Source organism: Amblyomma mixtum, chromosome 5 (assembly GCF_055824585.1).
Source record: "Amblyomma mixtum isolate Tamu chromosome 5, ASM5582458v1, whole genome shotgun sequence".
NCBI classification, from domain to species: Eukaryota; Metazoa; Arthropoda; class Arachnida; order Ixodida; family Ixodidae; genus Amblyomma; species Amblyomma mixtum.
Genome location: NC_143016.1, coordinates 35,474,657 through 35,496,940, shown reverse-complemented (window position 1 = coordinate 35,496,940; position 22,284 = coordinate 35,474,657). Strand labels below are relative to the sequence as shown.

The following is a 22,284-nucleotide window of genomic DNA, read 5'->3' as shown; positions in this document are numbered from 1 at the left end:
TTTAGGGCAGCGTCTTACGAAATGTGTGCGGAAACGACAAAGGCAAAGACACTTACTTGCAGGTCGCCCACTGAGGTGAAGGCGACAAAGGTGTCGTCTGCCGCGGATGTCTCAGTGACAAGATAACAATCAAAGCAACAGGACATCAGAGAATCCTGGTATCAGCGTTCAGACAAGCTAGCCCTCTTGCGCTCGAGGGGCTCGAAAGTAAAGGGACAAAAATGCCAGAAAGAATAGAAATATGGGAGACAGTACGGGAGGGGACGGAGGAATTATGAATTAAATAAATAGAACTGGTAATTCGATGCTGTGTGCCAATCGACCATGACGAGTGTAAATATATTCCTGTGGATTCAGGCGAACCCGTCTTGTAGACTCAGAAGTGTATTGAATACTGATGAAAAATGCAGACTCGTCGCCAATGGGGACCCTGCGTAATAGGTTGCACTATTTGGCAGCCTGAACAAACTTATCCAGCCCAGCCTGAGCACGTTACTAGGGCACTGTAGAAAATTTCGCCGAAGTGAAGTGTATTTCTCTCTTCTGTTCTTTCCTTCTTTCTTTGTTTTTCTTTCTCTCGCTCAAGGAACAGCGGATAAAACACGTCGTCTGTTGTCTAGAGTAGTTCACGCCAGCTTTGATGGTGTCGCCTGAGGTTTGCTCTATTTTTGATCTTCAGAAACAAATAGGAGTATGTATTACAGCCGAATGCTGTAATAGTGCTGAGTAGCAACATTCAACAACTTTCATTTTAAGGGGACACTGCCCAACAAACACAAAGCCTCCTCAAAATGTCCCCAAAATAGCCCATCACGACATTTGGAAACTCCTTATGAAGTACTCATTATTTCCTGAACACATCCTGAAAACGCGAAGACATCAAAAGGTTACCTCGTAACTTCGCAGCTCTGGTTTGACACAGTGCGTTCTTTGTCACATCTCTCAATACCAAATTATTTTTTTTCTCTGTTAGTTGTGTTCACAAATTTGGTTGTTTTTTTCTGTTTCACGTACCACTTGTACTGTTTGTTCTGGCCCTTATGTATGAGGAGGTGCGAGCTCCTCAAGCTGCCCTCAAGGCAGCTTTTTTCTCCTGCCCCCTCATGCGCTTAAGTCCGTGGAATAAATGAAATGGAATGAAATATCAGGGCGTCGATTCGGTAGTGCCCGAAATATTTCTTGCTCCAAGCACAACTGCTCCGATAGTTTCCTGTTCTTAATCTATACAGTGAACTGAAATGAAGGCAAGCAGCAGACACATGTATGCACCACGTAATACACAATGCAGCTCTGCGGGGTCCTCATATAAGGATAGCCACTTCATCCCAATAGCGTTACTCCAGTTCTAAGAAATTTGAAAAATAGAGGAGGAAAAATATGACACAGGTTGAAAGTTAGGACACCTTGGGCAAACATTCTAAGAACTGTAAAAGGCTTCACATAAGAGTAAAATCATCCAAATTGCCACTTTGGACACCAAAAGAAAAGATATGACGGGCGTACACTGTAAATAAGCGGTGTCAGGACACCGCGTCTTCTGTAAACCGCGCGTATACCACATTTTTACACAGCGTGTAAAAATGCATGTCCTGACCACTTATTTGCAGTGTACGCCCCAATCGAAGTCTCATTCAATGCTAAAATGAGAAAATAATGTCAAAATAAAGTGGAATGAGAAATAGCCTGTTGATGCTTAGCAGATGCAGGCTATTTCTCATTACACTTTATTTTTTGCCATTATTTTTTTTATTTTAGCAAGGAATGAGGCTCCGACTTGGGCATACAATGCGGATAAGTGGTGTCAGGACACGCATTTTAAAGCTTTAAACCTTATGCGATATGTTAGCAAAAAAAGAAAAAAAGTTATTTTAGTTCTGCATACACCTAAAGCAACACACCTTGACGACGTTACCAACGGAAACCAAGAAATGAGACATAAGGCTACAGCCGTGAGTTCCATTAAGCATTCTGTTCTACGCTTTCAGTGCGTGGCGACTTGCCACTCTCTCTGGACAGGGCCACCAGAGCGATACAACAGAAAACTTGAAAGGATTAAAGCGACGCTTTGCTGAACTTGCGCATGCAGTTAATGAACATTTATAGCATGGCATAGCATTTTTGTGATTTCTAAATCATTTATTTCCTTTGTTCCGCTCTCGGAAATGTCAAACAATACAATCCACACATTACAACCAGACTGTCACTCCACTAGCAAATCACATAGTTGATTGATGCGTACTAGATAAAAGGCTCAACAAGAAAGCGGCGATTGAAGGTCAAATTCCATAAGGAGCCCTTGAAAAAACGGCTGAAAGGCTGTACGCTGTTCAAATAAAATGGCAGTCTGCGCAAGAGAACGAGACGGTAGCCCACGTCTTCCCTTGGCTCTTTCTGCTGCTGATATTCGACGCCCATTGGTGAGCAACCAAAGTGCGCAGCCACTGACATCGGCAACTGTTCTTTTTTTGAAAGGTTTAGTTTAGTTTAGTTTAGTTTATTTTACTTTATGTGGGTGTAATGTCCCAAAGCGACTCAGGCTATAAGGGACGCCGTAGTGAAGGGCTCTGGAAATTTCGACCACCTTGGGTTCATTGAAAGGTATGCTTCCAGTGTGACGTCTCGAGCACCATGCCGCGCGCATTGCTTGATTTGCCTTCTTGCTCAAAGCAAGGCCTGTTCAGGTCGTTCGAACCTTTCTTGGTAAAAGACTGTCAAAGGAGTTGCGACCATCACAGTCAGCCGACCTCAGACATTTTACTGTCGTATTATTATGAAACTTGCGACCAGATGAACACCTGAAGGAACTCCGGGCGAACTTCCAGAGCGAGATCAATGCCTTTTTCTTTCAACTTCTTACTGGCTCCTTTAGAAACCTAAAGCGTCAGGTTCAACTGTATTTGGACGTCCAGGAAGGTCACTTCAAGTGCAGGTACCTGTGATCCTTTCACTCACACAGTCTTTTCTGCCTTTCATTTCATTTAGGACTGTATTGGCCAAAACGACGTGTAAAATGACGTGCACGGCACTAAGTTTACATCTAACACTGGCTTAAGAAGGCACTATTGATGTGTCTTTCTTGACTCACTACACGGGCACCACGAACTGCCTCCTGTAATCACACGTAGTCGGCTCTTCTCTGCGGTAAAGAATGTTCACGTATGGAACAGTCTCCAGAGCCATCTTGTGGTCGATGCCGCGTCCTTCACCGGCGCCTGCCAGCAGCAGACCCGTGAGGCCCTTCTTGTGGAAGGGGTCGAACGATTCGAGCAGGTGGTACACGATGCCTTCGGCGATGACCTCCTCGTCCGCGTACACAATCCGAAGGAGGGCACGGCCACTGATGTCCGTGCTCACCACTCCATAGCCCACGATAGCTCTGCGAAGAAAAAAAAAGACAAAGAAGGACACTAAGTTGGAGCATGTTTAACACTTCAGCACGTTCTAGTTACCTGCACGGCACACACGGGGCGTTAAGAGCGCCCTTGAACTGACCCAAACAAAGTTGAAAGAAGGTGCGACGTAGCTGTAGCACTCGGTATTGAGGAAGTATACAGCGCTCGGCGCGGATTAGCACAATCTTGCGTGGTGGATTCGAACTGCTCGCTGCATACATTCGGCTCTACATTTCAACTGAACGTATACAGGTACGCTTTACCACTGGGCCATGTTTACTGTACATTAACGATAATTAATGACTCTACTCGATCGTTATATTAAATAATAATCAGATAGCAATAGTTGAAAGCACGGGATACTTTTGAAGCAATTTTATGCCATTTCAACTTGTTACGTCCCTTTACCTTTTTAATTACAAAGACGAAGAGGTATTTCACTTTCGGGAAGGAATGTTTTTACGAGTTCAACTCAAAACCAGCAGTAGTTTCATGTCACGTGGGACTCGAGGACAAAGCAGGTAGGTCTAAGATGTCCAGTCGCCTTAATAAATCTTCAATTTTCAATGAATAAACAATTCAAAAAATTAAAACAGTTTGCTTACCCGCTGTCATCACCACGTCGAGCAACCACTACGGCATTCCCCTTCTCGGCCAAGAGCAGCTTTAGGAACTGCTCCCTCCTGAAGCCGAACACGGCCGCGTCGTAGTCGACGATAGCAGAGACCGTGGCACCGTGGTCTTCGGGGAACGGCTGCTCCAGCAGCCGCGTCAGCTGCACGCCATCCACGCTCCGGGGCAGCGAAGACACGTCTGCGGACCCGGGCCGGATGTAGTGGATGCGCTCTGCCGACACGGCCTCGAAGCCGAAGCGCCGGTAGTACATGGCCACGTGGAATCCGCCGCAGATGAGGAAGGCGTTCCTGTCGTCTCCCAGACGCCGCTCGACGGCCTCCCGCCAGAGCCTCGTGGCCAGTCCGGACTTCTGGTGCTCGGCGCGAACTGAGTGCAGCATCACGCACGCAAGCTCCGGGTGCAAATCAATGGCAGCGCAGCTTCCGTGCACCTGGCCTGGGGGGCAAAGCGACGCCCACCAACGCTTTTTAATGCATATGTCTTACTTGCCGCATTGTGCGAAAACCCGTCTGTGGATGTGTTAACACTCGATCGTACGATGGTGTGTTAATGCTCGATGCAGAGGTAGAATTGCCAGCTGCGGGGAATCGGATTGCATAAAGCCGGAGCGCGCTCCGACTGCGTTCATAAAGTAACCGCCTTCTCACACGGAAGGAGTCTTAGGTGTCTCTGCCGACTTCTTTTTTCTTTTTTTGCTGAAAGTGATAGGGACTTTTTGCGGGGCATATGACGCTGTGAGATAGGCGTAACGCACGTGTGGCTCATGTATGTCGTACTTCCTATTAGAGTGAGACATCTTTGGTCACGTGATCTATTTCAGCCGGAACATGTGCGATGTGAGAATCGTGGGGTGAGACATTTCGAGGCAGTGCTCTATTCAAGAGCGGCAATTTGGGCTAGTTGGTTCATCACGGCAAACAAAAGCAGCGCAAACAAAACGATGGCGACAGAGAAAGAAAGAGAAAAACACGCGCTGACTGTTTTTGTCTTTCTTTCTCTGCCGCCATCGTTTTGTTTGCGCTGATTTGGCTTTCAGTGTTCTATAGTTGTCACTGTTCTTCCATCGCCTCCGTGCGGAGCGAAAAAACACAAATGTAGTTATTTTTAATCTAAAATAGTTTGAAAATAATTTGCATATATGTTGTGTTCATGGTTTCATCACGACATGTCTATACATCTTCGACATGTAAAATTTTAAACTTTTAATGCGAAAGCATTAATAGTCCCATTCCGAGAAAAGCCGGCGGCGTGTGTTAGTGTGTGTACTCTCAGGTTGTACAGAAAATCCCAGCGATGGTATGAAAAATAAGGTGAAGTCATCAAGCGGCCGTAAGACGCACACAGCAAGCCGAGTACCGCCACTTCAGGCAATCATATACATGTCGTTCATCTGTATACACCCCCCACTGGCTGACCTCTTTTTGGCCCCAGTTTTCCCGACTACATTCATACCAAAATTGTGAGCAACCATTTGTAGTACAGCGTTCCGGGGGGCGTCATGCGATTTCTCTTGCGTATAGTTGGAGACTAGCGTGCGACAGGGATTCGAACCGACGAAATATGCACCTTAGATTTTATGCTTTCACAGACTCTTTAACTCTTGTGAGACACCGAGATGTGAGATAGTTGCTACGCCAATTTCTTTCCTAAAAAACAATTTCATATGAAAATTGTGATTCCGCCGTTCGTTGTACATCGTTCTGGATGGTGTCATACACGCGTGTGTCTGTGTAGATGGTGTGTGTATGGGTGAGTACCAATCCACCAAGGAATAGTAACGCTAACGGGATAGTAATTTTTTGTGTATTATAGTTATAGTAACCAGCATCCGTTACCAATGACAACTAATAGTATTTGACCTGCGTTATTTGCGCACAGAATATTTTGGTGTTCGCATTTAATAGTATTTACTCATTGTTATTATTCCGAACTTAAGTAACTACTATGAGCTAATGCTATGCCATTTTTCTAAGTAGTACGAACCTAGTCGAGCAGAATTTTTACAGCATTTTGTATGCACTCGCATTAGCTGTACATGTTATAAGATAACTTGAAAAAACATTTTTGAATAGCTTCCCAGATATTTACGACCCACCCGAAGTGCTTACAAGCCTGAATGTCTAAGTGGCGGCATAACTAGAGCAAATGCGTTGATCCAGTGACTGCAGTTGTGAATTCAGTGCTGCCTGTGCTCGCAATACTGTCATTTAGTGGCGTTTCCCAGCAGGCTGAGCCCACAATAACCTGATTATACGCAAGCATTCAGAGTGAGGTCTTCCTTTGCAAACATCTCTATGAGGTGCAAGACGAGCCACAGCTGCCACAGTTTTCGGGCACACTGAACCACTGAATCATTTTCGGCTACACCAACCGCATGAAGGAGGCTTTTCATCACACCATTGCACTGGCAGTAGTAAAGCGTTAATTGTGACTGCGATATACTGCAACAGAAAGAGGTCGAAAATGGAACACATGTACCACAAACGACGCCAAATCAAACGGGTACAGGATGAACCAAACGCGAATGGCAGAGGATCAAATACGCGCATATCTCACGGAGTAGAAATGCAGACGCTGCTCGTTATCACTTGCCAAAAGCGGCCATCGCACTTTACAGGAAATTAAATAAGCGAAGATTTGATATCCCGTAACTACAATGGTCTCATCCTGTTTGGGTTTCATTTAACGCTGATAGTATTTTGTTTAAAGCCTACATTTGCCAAACGCAGTTCCGGAGCTAACGTGATGACGATCAGTGTTTCAGCCAGGAGTTCAAAAACACGATAACAGAGACAGGAAAGTCCTCATGGCCCATGGCATTGCCCTTGCAGTACAACCGAAAACAATGCTATCGATGCTAGAGCTTTAGGCACGGGTCGCTCGTGCAACGGGGTGCAGTAGAAGTGGCTTTCTTTCCAGAGCAAACAGGCAGGTGTGCAATGTGTGGTCTAAACAAACGCTTCTTTTCAAACCACAGAGGCCACGAGGGGAGCTAAGGCAGTGGGTTTTGAATGCACTGATAACAAGAACAATGGCTGAAGATCAGCGATCACTTTCAACCGAAAGCACTTGCGAGCGAAACGCAACGTTGCGCTCGGACCTGCAATTACAACATATGCACGCGTTCAAACTAAGGCCTCGAAGTTCTCACTTTAACAATATTGTGCTACAAAATAAACATAATGCAGCGTGCCTCATGTGTTCGGCTAGATGGCTGGCCTTCGCTGAAAAGACATCGCGTAACGTAGAAATAAACAAATACAGGCAACACCCGTTTCCATCTGTATATTTGTAAAAGTTCGTATAACTTCTCCCCAGGTGTGTTTAGTTAGTTTATGTACGTAAAGGATAAAGAGTGCGTCGAAAATATAGAGGGTTTACCACTCTTACAATTTGCTGATATAGATGGATGCCACCCTTTGCAAAATTGCAAAATCGTTTGCACTCGCACGTTTATATGAACCTGCTTGTGAGATTGTAAACCACCAGAAAGGATTTTGCCAATGCGTATTCGTTATCACTAAATCTCATGCGATTCACACGCATCCTAAAATCTTAGTGGTTAGTTTTAGAGGGATTCTAGGAGTGTTATAAGACGCGTAACTTAGTAGATTTTAGTGTTGAGTGTCTCGCTCTCATCTATTTCATCAAAGATGGTTTCACTTTAAACAAAGTACTTCTTACGCACGAATTGCGAGTAGTCTGCACGCTGTGCAAACATGCGACTGTTATGCTCAGATGACGCTTGTAACGGAGCATCACAGCGAAGCCAGCGAGGAATGAAAATGAGCAAAACATGATGTCACCCACATTACATTCCGCGATGTTTCTGAAATAGCGTGCGGTACGCGACGTACCCCTAGCAACTGCACAGGCTGCCTCTCACGTGCTGTCTGGTACAAACAGACGTGCCAGCTGGCAGGTTCTGCTCTTTTACTGCTAGCGATTAGATGCGCAGTTCAAGCTGATTGAGCCCTTAGTGGCAATACGCGGCCTTTTAATACGAAATTCCGGTAAGCTAGGACCACCACAAACGCCTCACCGGCCGGTGGTATGGGAGCGATCTGGAACATTAGCATTCATTTCACCACTTCTCAAACCGGGATGCCGGGGCAGCAAACATTCTTTTATCTTCCATATTAAATGCACCAATAAATAACCACCACCACTACTACTACCCAAAGCGTATCATGTCAGACTATGTTCATGAACAGACAATGAGGACGCCGTGACAAAACACGTGACTCTTACCATCATCGTCAACAGCGACGTAGATGCCATCCGGGTCGCACTTCATCAGGGTATCCAGCGCTCCGATACCCATGTGCTGACCGTAACTCCTGCGAAGCTCAATCACACCTTCTTTGTCTTGCTCGCGCATTGGGCGAATCGTAAACTTTTCGTCTGCCATTCTAGTCTCCTGAGTCGAAAGCGCCCTTATTAACGCCCGGATTTCGAAAAAGTCAAGACAGGAGAAGTTTCTACAGCGGCCTCTCAGCTCTTCTCACCCCCTGAAAAGATCGAGGCTTGCCAAGGGCGACGCTTGCAATCGCCAGCATGCGAAGGAAAGTTTACTAACGTCGAGATTGGACGGTTTCGCCCAGACGGACGATACCACGAGCAAGCGAGATCAGCGCGGGGAGGGGAAAATCTGAAGTGCGCGTGGCGGACACGAAAAGGCGGCACACGCCGTCGCTCTTCAAGCAATCTTAAAGCCTTATCGCGCAAAGAGCAAGTCTAATCTTTATCTGGAACCCTGCTTGCCCAGCAAGGTACTTGCATCCATTATCAGGAAACCGCGATAGACAAGCCACAGCGGGTTGGGTGCTAACTACACAAAGGTATCGATAGCGCCCGATAAAGAGTTCTTCGAGAGTGAGATTACAGTTCACAAATGCCTACTTGTTGTTTTGATCAATTTGTACTATAAGAAACAGTGGCGGCCAGTGCTTCTACATATGTTGTTATTGCCGTCCGTGGACATCACTGTTTGCGGCCCATGTGTTACACAGGAAAGGGCCTCGAACGCACGGAAGATAAAATGATGTTTCCATTTAGGAAGAAAACATATGACCTAACTGCTCTACTAGTGCATATGTACGAAACACATTTAAACCTTTTTTTTTGCTGTTGTTGTTTTTGCACAGTAAGGGTTGTGTTTGCGAAAGAGAGGAAGTTCTTGACGCAGCAATTACGTTTGGACGTAATCGATGCTACGCCATGGACAACTACACTGCGGGAATGCACGCGCTCTGCGCCGTCTTTTGTTGCCATGCCAAAGGTTGCCAAGCGTTGTCCATGAACGCACCTACATTTTCCAGTTACGCTGCAGTTGTCTTTTGTGCAGTCGCCCAGGAAGGCGAGTAATGGCGTGCGATAACTGACATACGACAAGTAATTCATGCTTTCCACACCTACGTGTCGTGCGAAGATGTAGTCGATGCAGCTGGAAGCATTAGTGTGTGCTTTCCTATAGCCGCTGCGTCTGCCTTGGTGTTTCTGGAAATAAGGCCATGTCCGGGTTACCCATTTGAAGACTACACTGTACTGCTTTTTGGTAGCCTTGGAAAAAAATTCATGTACTTCGTATACAAGCCTAGCGTTGCAAGGTATCTGACTAGCGGTAGGGAGGTACTTCAGTGCGTACTGGGAGTCTCTAAAGATTACCTACACACAAATGAACAGCGCAAATCTCAGCAGTTGTTGACACTGTTCAGTGGGTCAATATAAATGCTCTAACGAAAAAAACCAGCGGAAGGAAGCAGACACAGAGAGGGACACAGGCCGTGGCTCATTCAGCTGTGCAATCACAAATGCGGACGTGGATTAATTTTTAAGACTGGAGCCATCTCTATAGGCATGATAGGTTAGGACACCGCATGTATATCCGGTAAAATTCTAATTATTGAGCATGTCGCAATTCCTAATTATTCATTCTAGAAAGAACTTTACTGCCGGATAAATAGAAGCCGCGGTGGATTTTCTGCGTCTCTTTTACAAAATTAATAACTGGGAACAGGTTGGCGGTGGTGCAGAAACACATGATTTACATGGCTTCCATTTCGTTTAAGCAGCGCAGAAACTAATTGTTGCCTTTTATTCTGGGACATCAAACGTAAAATGTGCCTTCAAGTCTCTCTTGTTCCTAACACTACAAACGGAGGCTGTCGTGCCGCTGCAATAAAGAGAGCGCTGGAAGTTGCTTGAGGAACTCCCAAACACAGAGGGAGTACAATAGCTAACAGTCATTGCAAGGCGTTCCTCCAAAGTTCGCGAGAGTCTGCGTGTAGTCTGGCGTCCACGAACTTCTTCACCACTTTTCATACGCAGCTCGTCGGGCTCACTAGAGGAAAGGAATCGAAAAGCAGAGAGGATTTACAGGTTTTCAAGATAGGAGTGACGCAAACAATCTTTTATGCGAAGCATACTAAAATAGCCCAACCCAGCTCCTCGAGCGCGGCGGTGTCGTTACCATTGACCTTTCGTGACCTCCATGTCATACCACGTGATGCGTGACGTCACAGCAGATGAAAAACGGGGGCCCAACTCGCGCCGTCGCGCGAGGCGTCGTGACCAAGAATGACCACGTGGTGCGTGACGTCACACCAGATGAGAAATGGGGGCCCAGCTCGCGCCGTCGCGCGAGGCGTCGCGACCAAGGAGGACCACGTGATGCGTGACGTAACGACATAGGAGAAACGGGGCCCAGCTCGCGCCGTCGCGCGAGGCGTCGCGAACAATGTGTTTCCTGCTTCTGCCACTAGGTGCGCTGTAGTGAGCACGTGATGCTGGAGCGGCGGTATACAAGGGGGTGCGCCTGCCTCTGCTAGGCGTACACGGGATAGAGATGCCTCCTGGAGACAGGGCTGCTCGTTGGAATGAGAAGCAAAAGTTGCGGCGTGCTACAGAGACTGATGAAGAGCGTGAAGAACGTCTAGCCAAGCGGCGTGCTCGATATGCAACTCGGCGACAATATGCTTCGCATCTGACCAGGCTTAACCTAAGCTAAGCTTCAGCCATTTTTCATGCCTGCGGAATAGACTCCATGACCCAAACGTCTTTAAATACCTGCAAAAGTGCAACGGAGCCTTTATAACCGAAATTCTAAAGCATGCCACAACTGATGACTTCAAAGCCAGCGGAGGTCTTTGGACGGACCGACGCAAATGCATATTTAAATTCGGCTATGACGAACTCACTCACACACAAAAAAATATGCGTGTTGCGCACTGAACCAAGCATTCGGTTTTTGCTACGTTTTATGCAGCTTACTTTTAAAATTTCTCGCGGTCTAACGAAGGGCCAGGACTAGAAGTGGTTGCTCAGAAACAATAATTTCGGTCGCACAGGACCCACCGGTTCATCGCACCTGCCATCGCAGGGCTGGGGCGCATCCATTAAACTCTGCACCATTGTGCAAGGAGCAGTACGAGCGCTCCAAGGGACATATGAATGTAATGTTCAGAATGAGTAATTTGTGTATATGGCCATTAACTCATTACCGCTATCGCGTTATATCGTTAAGATGGAGTTAGGTGCCCCTTCAATTTTTTTTCTTGCCATTTGGCAGGACATGACATGCACAGGGTATCCATGGCAATACAACCGCTCGAGTTCAATATTCAATGAATAATTCGTCGTTTTTTTTAAAAGTCCCTCCATCCTCCATCCTCCCCCCCCCCCCCACCCCCCACCCCCCAAACAGAAATAATAAATAAATAAACCCCACCTACCATCGCGTTTTGAGCCTAGGCCGCCTAGGTGTGCAACCGGAAGCGAGTATGGCGCTTTGAATCTGCCGCAGCGAGGATGTGCCGGTTGCTGGAAGTGCAAACTCCCAAAACACAGCTGTCTACAAAGAGCGCAGATAAGCGGGGATCCCTTGGTAGAAAGGTATCATGCAAGAAAGAGAAACGGAGCCTTGAAATCTCCAACATATGTGTCCGCGCTAAACAAGTCTGCTCGGCGAAATTCGTGCAGTTAAGTGTAGAATCTTGCTTGTGATCCTTCAGCTGCGTCGCATACTTCTGCATTGAAGAAGCCTGTTCGGCAGCGGTCTGATAGTCATGTTCAAGGTCCTGTCTCGCATCCCAAAGTTGTGTAATTACAGCCTCATTCTCTCCGGCTTACCCCCGAGGTACCTGAAAAAGTACCACATTCTAGACTTTCTCTCAGTGGTGCAGCTCTTTCTACCTATACTGTTCAAAGCAGTTCGAGCCCTTCTGTCAGCCATTCCGCAAGAAAAAAAAAAGCCATTCTAAAGTGAAGGCTCTGCTGTCTGTAGAGCATTTACTGGCTTAGCTTCCACTCCTGGGCAAGCTTTATATGCATGATCATCATCTAACTCCCTTACGCTGTAAGGGAGTTCGACGCCAAGCCAAACCTACCAATTTAAAAGTTTTTGCTGCAACATAAACAGGTAATGTGGCATGGACATTGACATTGGCGGATTCACGTCACTGCTTCCAGATAACCATGTCTCTTGCACAAAGGAAGTCCCCATACCTGACGAATTCACAAGTATTAATGGCGAGTATGAGCGACTGAGGGCACATCGAAGAAGATCGCAAAGGGCTTATCGTCGATCTGTGTCTTTAGAATCATATCATGAGGTTCAAAGGATGCATTCAGTAATGTGTAAATGTACGAATAAATTCCACGACTTCTGCGGTACACTGATCCCTCATACCCGAGTACCAAGGATCTGGAGGATAGTCCGCTCTTTAATTGGACCCATCACTAAGATTAACACATTCCGAATTCTTGCAATGGGACGAGGAGCTGCAGAAAGCAGAGCTTACTGATGAGTTCAGTCAACTTATTTCTAGTCCTGGCCCTTCGTTAGACCGCGAGAAATTTTAAAAGTAACCTGCATAGAACGTAGCAAAACCGAAACCATGTGTGCTTGGTTCAGTGCGCACCACGGAAAAATGCACAATTTGGAGTGTGCTGAAAGAAAAATTTTTTTCACAAGAGCTAATACACCCAGCACATATTGCAATGCACGAAATTGTAGCCTATTTGTTACACTTCTGAATGAAACAAACAGAAGAGTTTGTGTGTTCAAGAGTAAATGAACATTTATTTGTGAAGTTTGCTAAAAATACAAAAAAGTATATAGCAAAAGCAAAAATTACCGACTGCACTAAGCCCGAACTTGATTAGAGGAAAACTGGAGTATACAAACTGTTGCACATGTTTATAGCTGTCATTATTCACAGTTTCAGCTATGAGAAAAATTTACTGCACTTTCCATGGCTTGTCAAGTCAGGGGTCATGACTGTGGTGCCACTGTGAAAAGCAATCAGGGGTGAAGATGTGAAGCAGAGGTAGACTGACAAGTGCTTCACATAAGGTTTTATCTTTGTTCCTCCCTTGTTCTCTGATAGCCGAGCTTGCAGTTTCTTCTTTTTTTCATTCTTTTTGGTTGGTTTTGAATGGATTGGATGGGAGGATTGGGGGCGTGGACTTCTTTTACATCCTCATGCCCGAAGATTTGTTGAATGAGCTGCTCCCTGAAAGCCAGCTGATCAAATTTGGTATTTTAGGCAAGCTCTGAAACATCAGGATCGATGAAATAAGTTTTATCGATGTGGTTCAAAAGCCAGGGCACTTTCCAAGTCTTGCCAATAGAAGCTGCCGCCACTGAATCATCCGGGTCCGTTACGTGCAAACAAAACAAACAAAAAAGCGAAAAACCAATTTTGAGATTTTTTATGGCAGAGGGCCAGAATAGATTATTCTGGTATTTCAGTAGAGATACAGTCGTGGCAGGTCAACAATTCCAATGTATATGATGATTCCAATGAACATCAGAATATCCAACAGATTCACGTCTTCCCATGAGCCGTCACGCCGAATTTGCTGAAAATCTTCATCCATGCATACATATTAGTGTTTCCGCACACGGTACACGGTCTTCATCATTTCCGCCGTGAAGAGCATAAAAAAAAAGTCGAGAAGTCGAGCGAATCTCCGAGCGCCGCTCCGCAGCGATGTGCCGATATGGACACCTAGCTGTCGTCTTGGTTGAAAAACGCGACGCGACCTTGAGCATTTGGCAAACTGTCTTCTCCATACGTTGTCAAGACCCTGAAGCACAAAAATAAACCACTGTCATCAATTAAAAACTGTATGCACCGCAGAAAGCACACAGCGAACGAAAACTGAACTTACATGCAAGTACGCGTTGGCGTTCCAGGCTCCCGAGGCGAAGTCTCGCTGTCGAAACCAAAATCCGACGTTTGTACATTGTTGCCCGACTAATAACCGCTGCTTTCGTCGCAAAAAACGAAACCGAAACCGGCCGACGTGCTCGGTGTCAGCTTTGGCTTTCGAGGAGCGCGCGGCGACGTGGACGCCATTTTCTCCGGCTGATGCTGCTGGGACATGTGCTGGGACCTGGGCACGGTGGAAGAATATACTAGGTGTCTGAACGACAACGCCTTTCCAGCAGGCGATGTTGACGACCGTCGGCTCGTGTTTTCTGGGAGCGTCGTGAGATGGCGCTAGCAGATTAGGGGGTCTATAGCCCCTCAATGAAACAAAAGTAGCGAAATGCTTTGAACTTTCCGACACTCCTCCTCTCCTGGAGCGCCGCCGGAGAATCGAGCCTCCCATTGGCCGAGGCACCGTAGTCACGTGTTAGCGCGCGCTTTTTGGCTCCGCAGCAGACGCCGGCGCCATTGCCGGGGCTGGGAATCGCGCTTCATTTTCTTTCTGTGCAACAGTTTTGGCGGGAAGCGTTTTTTTTCCATCTTTGACGGTGTCTACGTGTTGCGGCGATGCCGAGCTTCTGTTGCACGTATAGATGCAACAACCGAGGTGGCAGTGGCAAAAGATTTTTCGTAATTTCTTCCAGAAAAAGCAACGCGGCTCGCCGAAAGGTTTGGCAGCACAGGATCGGCCGGGCAAACTTCGATAATGTTGTGGATCCGTGTATTTGTGAGATAAGTGGTCGTTTTTCAGTTGTCAGTCGTGTTTTTTCGGATGATTTGGTGTGAAGCGCCAGCGGCTGCAGTCTTTCTTCGCACTAAATGCGTTTGGCATGATTTTAAATAGACTCGTTCGCTAGCGGGTACGAAAGCCGTGCTGAAGTGCAGGTTTAATGTTGCTCGCATTGCGCGGCGTGTCGGCTTGGTTTCAGTCAGGCTCGTTCGCATGTTGTTTGAGCCCCGCCGTTTACGTTGCTCGCTATGCAGGTCCAGGCTTGATGTTGCGCGCATTGCTTGCCGTATTTGTGTTGCTGCAGCTGGACTCCTGGGCTCACGAACTCGATACTAAAGGGGCGGTACTCGCTGTTTGAGCCTACGCTGCTCATGCTGCTCGCGGTGCAGGTCTTGCTTTCATGTTGAACGCATCGCTAGACGTATTTGTTATGTTGCAGTTGCACTCCTTCGCTCACGAACTCGACACCAAAGGTGTGGTACTTGCTGTTGAAGCTCCTGCTGCTCATGCTGCTTGCGATTAATGTCTAGCTTTCATGTTGGCGCGCATTGCTGAACGTATTTTTCAAGCAGGGTTCTAAACCGAAATCGGACGTTACTGTGCCTAGGCACATTAACGCACCTGTCGCTTGAATACTCGATATCTGCGTGGATAATACTTGAGAATGCAAGCAAGGACCTCTGTAAAACATAGTTTCAGACATTTTTGGTTGAGGCCGTCGTCGCTGCCGCGAATTCCTGCGAAAATCACGCTGCGTGGAGCTATGTAACGTGGATAGGTGGTGTCAACTGAATCACTAACGTAGGGGCGTGCGCAATGATCCAGACCATTTCCAAAGTTCGACATCGGAAAAGCTCCTCATGGCTTTTAATGCGGAGTGGTGACGTGTTAACACTTGTGTATTCTTTTTTCAGTTATGAAAGGTCACGCTCTATATTTTTTTCGTGCCTTGTATCTCCCACGCCACAATATCAATGCGGCTGAATCGGAGGCAGAAAATGCAACAAAAATAATGCGGGCGCAGCGGCACCAAAGCGCGAGCGACGAGAAAGCTACCCGTCGAGCGATGGTAGTCACTGTAGTGTCGCGAGCTCGCTCGCGCGCGCCACTACCAACGTGTGCTCCGCAGTCAAAGCGATCGAAGAACAAGAAGTTTCTATAAAACAATCCAACGTTGGTCTGGGCAGTTATTACAGTAACTGATTTTTCAATCTCTCATTTCATCATGTCATTTTGACCGAAGCCAAGTCACAAAACGCAACACAAAGTTCATTTCGGCGCGCGGTCTGCCGGGCGCCAAAAGGCGACGGTTGGGAGCGTCTGCTAGCTGCTCCCGGCCTAGGTGCCGCCACCGTCGGCGCCCGGCGCCCGGCGCCGAGCGAAGGAGCGCCGGCATAGGAGGAGGAGGGAGGAGATGTCGCTACTTTTAGTTTATTTAGGGGTTTTAAGGGGGTCAGCGGGCGTGCGGGCGGCGTGTGTGCCGGCGACTGCAATTGGAGGAGAAGTAGTGATCGCTGCGCTTGTTTTTGTGCCACGTGTCTTTTTTTGCCCATTATATTTTCCGTCATACAAATATTGTGTGATGGGTAAAAGCTGTTTCGTTCCTCTCTGTTGATGACAAGTGTAGCATATTTGTCTTTTCGGATGCTCCACATCTTATGAAGTGTGTGCGCAACCGTCTGCATTCCCAAAAGGTTCTAAACTTTCCTGGTGGCCGTGTCTAATGGGCACACTATGATAAGCTTTTTGTTCAAGACCAAAAGCAGCCGGGACACTTGCGTGTTTGCCACAAGCTCACATATGCCCATATTAATCCGTCGAACACGGAGAAGATGCGCGTAAAACTAGCTACGCAGCTGTTCAGTCGATGTGTGGCCAGCGGGCTGGAGTTTTACTCGCAAAGGAAAACAGTGGGACTGGAGAATGTTAAAGGCACGGTAGAATTGACCTTGAAATTTAACGATCTGTTTGACGCACTCAATCGCAATCATCCCAAAGACGGCATCAGTGCAGGCAGCAAAGATCTCAGAGTTCTCGCCTCCTTGTACTGGCTCAACAAGGGGGAGGGGGAAGTGGTGGCCGGAAGGATATCTCGCGATCATTTTCTGACACAGCAGACTGTAGCAGGCTTGCGTGTCACAGTTTTGTCAGCTTTAGAGCTGACAAGATATTTGCTCAAACAGTGTGGCTTCAATACGTACTGACTGGAAAATTTAACCAGGATGTATTAGAGCGTTTTTTTGGGACAATCCGCTAAGCAGGCGGTCAGAATGAGACCATCCCTCCTTGCCCACATTTCTTCAGCTATATAACATGCTATATAACATATAACAGCCTGATCAAACCACCCAAGCTTGGGAACTGCGAGGTAGAGGAAGCTCGGGAAACCCATATGCTTACGTTGGCTGATTTAAAGCTTGCGTTCCAAACGGACAGAAAACAGGAGACTCGTCTTCAGCAGCTAAAATGCAAACTGGACGGATTGGTTGCAGCGGAGGTTGAGTGCGATGAAGCGTTTGGTGAGGTATGTGCAGAGCCAGAGGCTGCTGACTGCATTGTGTATTACCTGGCTGGGTTTATGCGCAGAAAAATGTTGAAGGGCTCAACCTGCCCCACATGCCGACAGAGCCTTGTTGAAGAAACTGAGGTCCATGCTCAGCCTGAAAGCACACTTGTGCAATGTAAGACAAGAGGTGGGCTACTGCACCCAAATCTCAGGATTTTTTCTTTGCTGCAGATCGCTGAAAAAGAATTTCAGCAAAATGCCACACACATGAATGCGTATGAGGTAACAGTTGAAGCTATATGCTAGCAAAGCATACATTCTCGTTCCCATGTAAGAAGCATAAAGAAGATATGATGGCAAATTTGTTGCACTATTACATTTCTATGCGAGTGACGCAGGTCTGCAAACAGACAAAAATTGACCCGAAAGTGAAAATGCAACATCTTAGGAAGCTTTCAAAGCGTGTATAGAATGCCAAACACCTTGAAAAGCACTGCAGTCCTGAATTTAGGTTTTGTTTGGTTTATTGGGGTTTAACGTCCCAAAGCAACTCAGGCTACGAGGGACGCCGTAGTGAAGGGCTCCGGAAATTTCGACCACCTGGGGTTCTTTAACGTGCAGTGACATCGCACAGCACACGTGCCTCTAGAATTTCGCCTTCATCGAAATTCGGCCGCCGATGTGATATTGTGTTGGCGACGTCTGCATGAATGTGAAAAATAAAATCCGTCTTGTTGTGTATCCGGTTGTTTTATGAGACATTTCGAGAGCACGGCCTTCAAACTTTACTTCACGTGCCTGTACACTTGTGGCGGCAAAGCAGAAGTGGAGACAGTGCATTTCGGGAACACGCGGCAGCCCGCAGTTTGCGTGGGGCCTCTATTTTCGCGCAGATATGGAATTGGAAAGCGAGCACCTATGTGAGCAATAATGCCCGACACAAAACCAAGCGGGAACCAACGATCCCCCTCCGTTATCGGGAGCTAGCGTATTTGACATGCGTGACTAGGATTTCTTGACATCTTAATAGCGCGTATTTGGAAATTTCTTTCTAAGAATTCTGCATTCCGCACAAGGCAGATTGTTTTGCGTTTGTACAAGCTGAGCACTAATAAACACGCGGGCGATTCCACTGTGGTCTATATATGGACGTTTACGACTATCAAAGCACGCTTAGGTATGAATAGCATTTCTAAGCTGAAATAATCATGAGCATATACCTAAGCTTGCTTCCAAATGCTTGCCGGACGTTTAGTCTAGTATACAGACATATATCGGGCAATTTACTTGTCATTCTTACGCGCGTGCGAATGTTTGTGGAGGTCCGCGCGCCGCGTCGGGTGCTACGGTTGATGATGATGATGATGTAGCCTTCCCTTTGTAACGGGTGGGCGCCTACCAAAGGTGCCCCGGCTGGATATACACACACATAAAAACACCACTATCAAACGCGAAGCGGCAAACACACGCAAATACCGACGAAACAGTACTGTTCTAGTGTCGCACCAGCGTCCACCACTCTGTCAATCGGCGCTTCGTCGCTGCAACCGCCGCCTGGTTTGCCGCATCCGCCGTGCAGCCCTCGTTCGCAGAACGGAAACCCAACGCCTGCGGAAGCGTAGCGCCCTCGTGCGGTGGCGTTGGCAGCTTCTCGCAGAGTAGGACGATGTGCTCCGTTGTTTCGTCGTGCTCTCCGCAGGCTCTGCACTGGGTGCATTCGACCGTATTGTCGAAGCGCTTGCGATACACAAGCGTTGGCATGGCGCCCGCGCGTGCCTCAAACAACAGGCGGCTGCCTACACTGTTGTCGTAGAAGCTCTCGGCGCAGATGTCCTGCTTGGCTGCCCGGTACACTTCCAGCGTCGACTTCCCCTCCATGGCAGTCCTCCACGCCTCTCGCTCCTGCGCACGCACTTGGGCATCAACTGCTTTGGCCCATTTCCTCGCGCTGTCGGCTTGTACTTCATTTCTGAAGAAGCCGAACTTGCGACGAAGGTGTTGGAGCCGTTTCACCCATGTGGACCGCAGGCAGTTTTGACTTGCATAGTCAAAGACTCTGCGCGCCCACCTGTTTTTGTGCATCAGGCGCAGCCTGCCGTCGTAGGCTATTTTGCTTCTTGCCTCGCGAGCCTCGAAGGTAGACCAACCGAGCTCTCCCTGCACAGCCTCATTAGCCACCCGCCCATGGCACCCCGGCGCCAGGCGTCCCACCGCTCGTTGACCACGCTCAAGCCATTCCCTTGTGGGCGATGTCACGCAGATAACTGCGTTCGCAAATGACAATGCGGGCACATGCACTGCTTTCCACAGCTCGCGGACCATAACAAACCGATTGCAGCCCCATAGGCACCGCCTTCGCAGTATGTTTCCCGCTCGCTGCGAAGCTTGCTTCAAGTGCTCCTCATGTCTTGCTGCATATGCTGGCTGCGTGCTGAACCTAATGCCGAGGTAACGGTATTCTGTTGCCATCTCGAGGACGTCCCCGTTAGGTAAGTGGACCGGTTGCTCGGCGTCCAGCGGCGCTGAAAAACACAGCACCGCCGACTTCTTTGAGTTGAAGCTCAGGCCAAGTGGTGCCATGGTTTCAGCGCATATGTTGATAGAGCCTGGAGGTCCGCATTGGTCCATTAATACTACATCATCGGCAAAGACTAGGCCTGGCAATATCCATCGGTCCTTTACACCACCGCTGATGTAGCTTAGAGTGAACCCCAACTGCGCATCCAACAGCTTGCGCTCCACCCCTGCAGCGTACAACATATACAAAAGAGGGGACAACGGGCAGCCCTGCCTCAACCCCTTCTGTACGACCACTGGCTCCGAGCTGACGCCGCACACTGTGGCCACCACTGTGCAGCGTGCATAGAGGCGACGAAGCACGTCGATCCAGGCGGAGGGCATTTCCAATGACTCTAAGCGTTGCATTAGAGGCTCATGCGGTACGCTGTCATACGTCTTCGCGACGTCCATAAAACAGCAGGTCAGCCCACGAGCTTCCCTTCTTGCAACCTCAGTACACTGGGTGAGGACAAAAATATTATCTTCCAGCCGCCGGTCTCGACGAAAACCATTTTGGAGCTCCGTCAGATGCCCATTGTGCTCCGCCCAGCCACTCATCCACACTTTTAACACCTGCGTAAATACTCTGTACATTACGCTTGTCACTGTCAGAGGCCGGTAGTCCCGCAGAAGGCCGCTGTCCCCACCTCTCTTGGGAATCAGTGTCACTCGTGCACGAAGCCAGTCTGCTGGTATCAGTTCACCTTCCAGTATGCCACCGAAGATATTTGCCATTTGGTATCTTGACTGTGCTCCGAGACACTTGACGAGGCCAGCGGGGATGCCATCCAAACCGCAGGCTGTACGCGCGCTGATTTTGCCAATGGCTCTGTCGATCGCTCCACTCGAAACCGACCACTGTCTGTCGTCCGGAGGTCGTGCGGGTGTTTCCACGCCTTCGAAGACGTATGGCATGCCGTCAGTTGCGTACAGTTGCCTCATGTGGTCTGTCAGTACGCGGTGGAGGTCGCCCGTCTTTCCCGTTGCTTCATCTCTGATCAGCGGGTCTGGTGTTCTGCCGTCCATAGACGCTACGTACGACCAAAATTTAGCTGCTGCATTTTTACCAGCAGACTTAATTTCTCCGAGCGTCTGCCGATCTGCCTCGGCAATCTTACGCTGCACCATGGCTTGCATTTCGTGCTTGCGTTCGAGGTAGGTGCCCCAGGCTGCAAGTGCCGCATCTGTGGTCAGCATCTTCAGAGCATAGCGGTGATGGCGGTTTGCAAGCCTTCGCGCTTTATAGGCAGCTTTCACCTCATCATCCCACCACTTTTTTCTGGACCGTCCTCCTCTTGAGCGAGCCACAGTCTCATGCCTTGCCATGATGCTACGCAGTACAGTCACGTACTGGTCGTATGTCGTGGACTCTTCGCGGGACGATCCACGCCATCTGCCGAGAGAGGCGTAAACTACGATCAAAAAAGTCGCCGGCGCGGCAGCCCCGCGTTCAGACACCAAGTCTGTTTCTTCCACCGTGGACCTGGGGCCGTTCCATGGAGGAAGGAAAGGAAAGCCGTTCAAAGTTTTATTTTTCACGGCGCCCCCTTATGACAAAACACTGAAACCAAGGCTGCAATCGAAAGAGCAGTTGTTGATCTTGCTAACTAGATGGCGCAGCACGTCCACGCCGCTCCAAAAGGAGCGTTTTTGCGCGGGCGATTTAAATCGATCATATGCGAACGATGTCCTGGGGCGCGGTAGCGAAAGAGTTAAGTGCCACTTACCAGTGAGGTTAGTTTTCTCACGACACGGTGGGTAGGTTGAAATGGCTCCACAAGGTCACGTGATCTATAGTTGCCCACCCAGGTTGCCCACCCTACGCCGCCCTAGTTATCGCTCACAATGCCGACAACACCGACGCCGGATTCTCTGCTTAACGGGGACTTTAAAGCTGCCGCGTTAAAAAAAAAACATAGGGTAAATAGCGGGAAGGTAACGGGCTGGTGGATGAATGTGGAGAGAAACATTACAATCGAGTTCTGACTGCCCTGAATGATGTAATTATCAGAGGTAACTTTTTTTTCTTGGTAAAGATACAATACGAGACGCTAAAACGGCAACTAGATAAACAAACATAGAAACGCTGAGTTTTTCTCTATAGATACGGTCGTCATAGACAGGAAAAAAAACTAATGAAACTAGAAGTACATCTGGCATATTACAGCACACAAACGACATTGTGAAGCAATCGCATTATACCCTCGGCAGCTATTACTTTTGCTTCTTACTTTGCTCAAGCTG

At 48.0% G+C, this 22,284-nt stretch overlaps 1 protein-coding gene across 2 annotated transcripts; it reads right to left on the bottom strand.

Moving 5' to 3' along the window:
- Positions 1–1,825: 1,825 nt before the first annotated feature.
- On the bottom strand, positions 1,826–8,693 carry LOC149341751 (uncharacterized). 2 transcript variants are annotated; one of them, XM_089543910.1, is made up of 3 exons: positions 8,280–8,693; positions 3,998–4,458; positions 1,826–3,376 (listed from the first exon to the last, which is right to left on the bottom strand). In XM_089543910.1, exons 1-3 carry the CDS (start codon positions 8,307–8,309, stop codon positions 3,085–3,087), a joined length of 783 nt encoding a protein of 260 aa, XP_089400036.1. In that variant the 5' UTR covers positions 8,310–8,693; the 3' UTR covers positions 1,826–3,084. The 2 variants fall into 2 exon arrangements, with proteins under 2 accessions (XP_089400036.1, XP_089400035.1); XM_089543909.1 differs by having other exon boundaries at positions 1,829–3,376; positions 3,998–4,463; positions 8,280–8,690.
- Between the last annotated feature and the right edge of the window lie 13,591 nt (positions 8,694–22,284).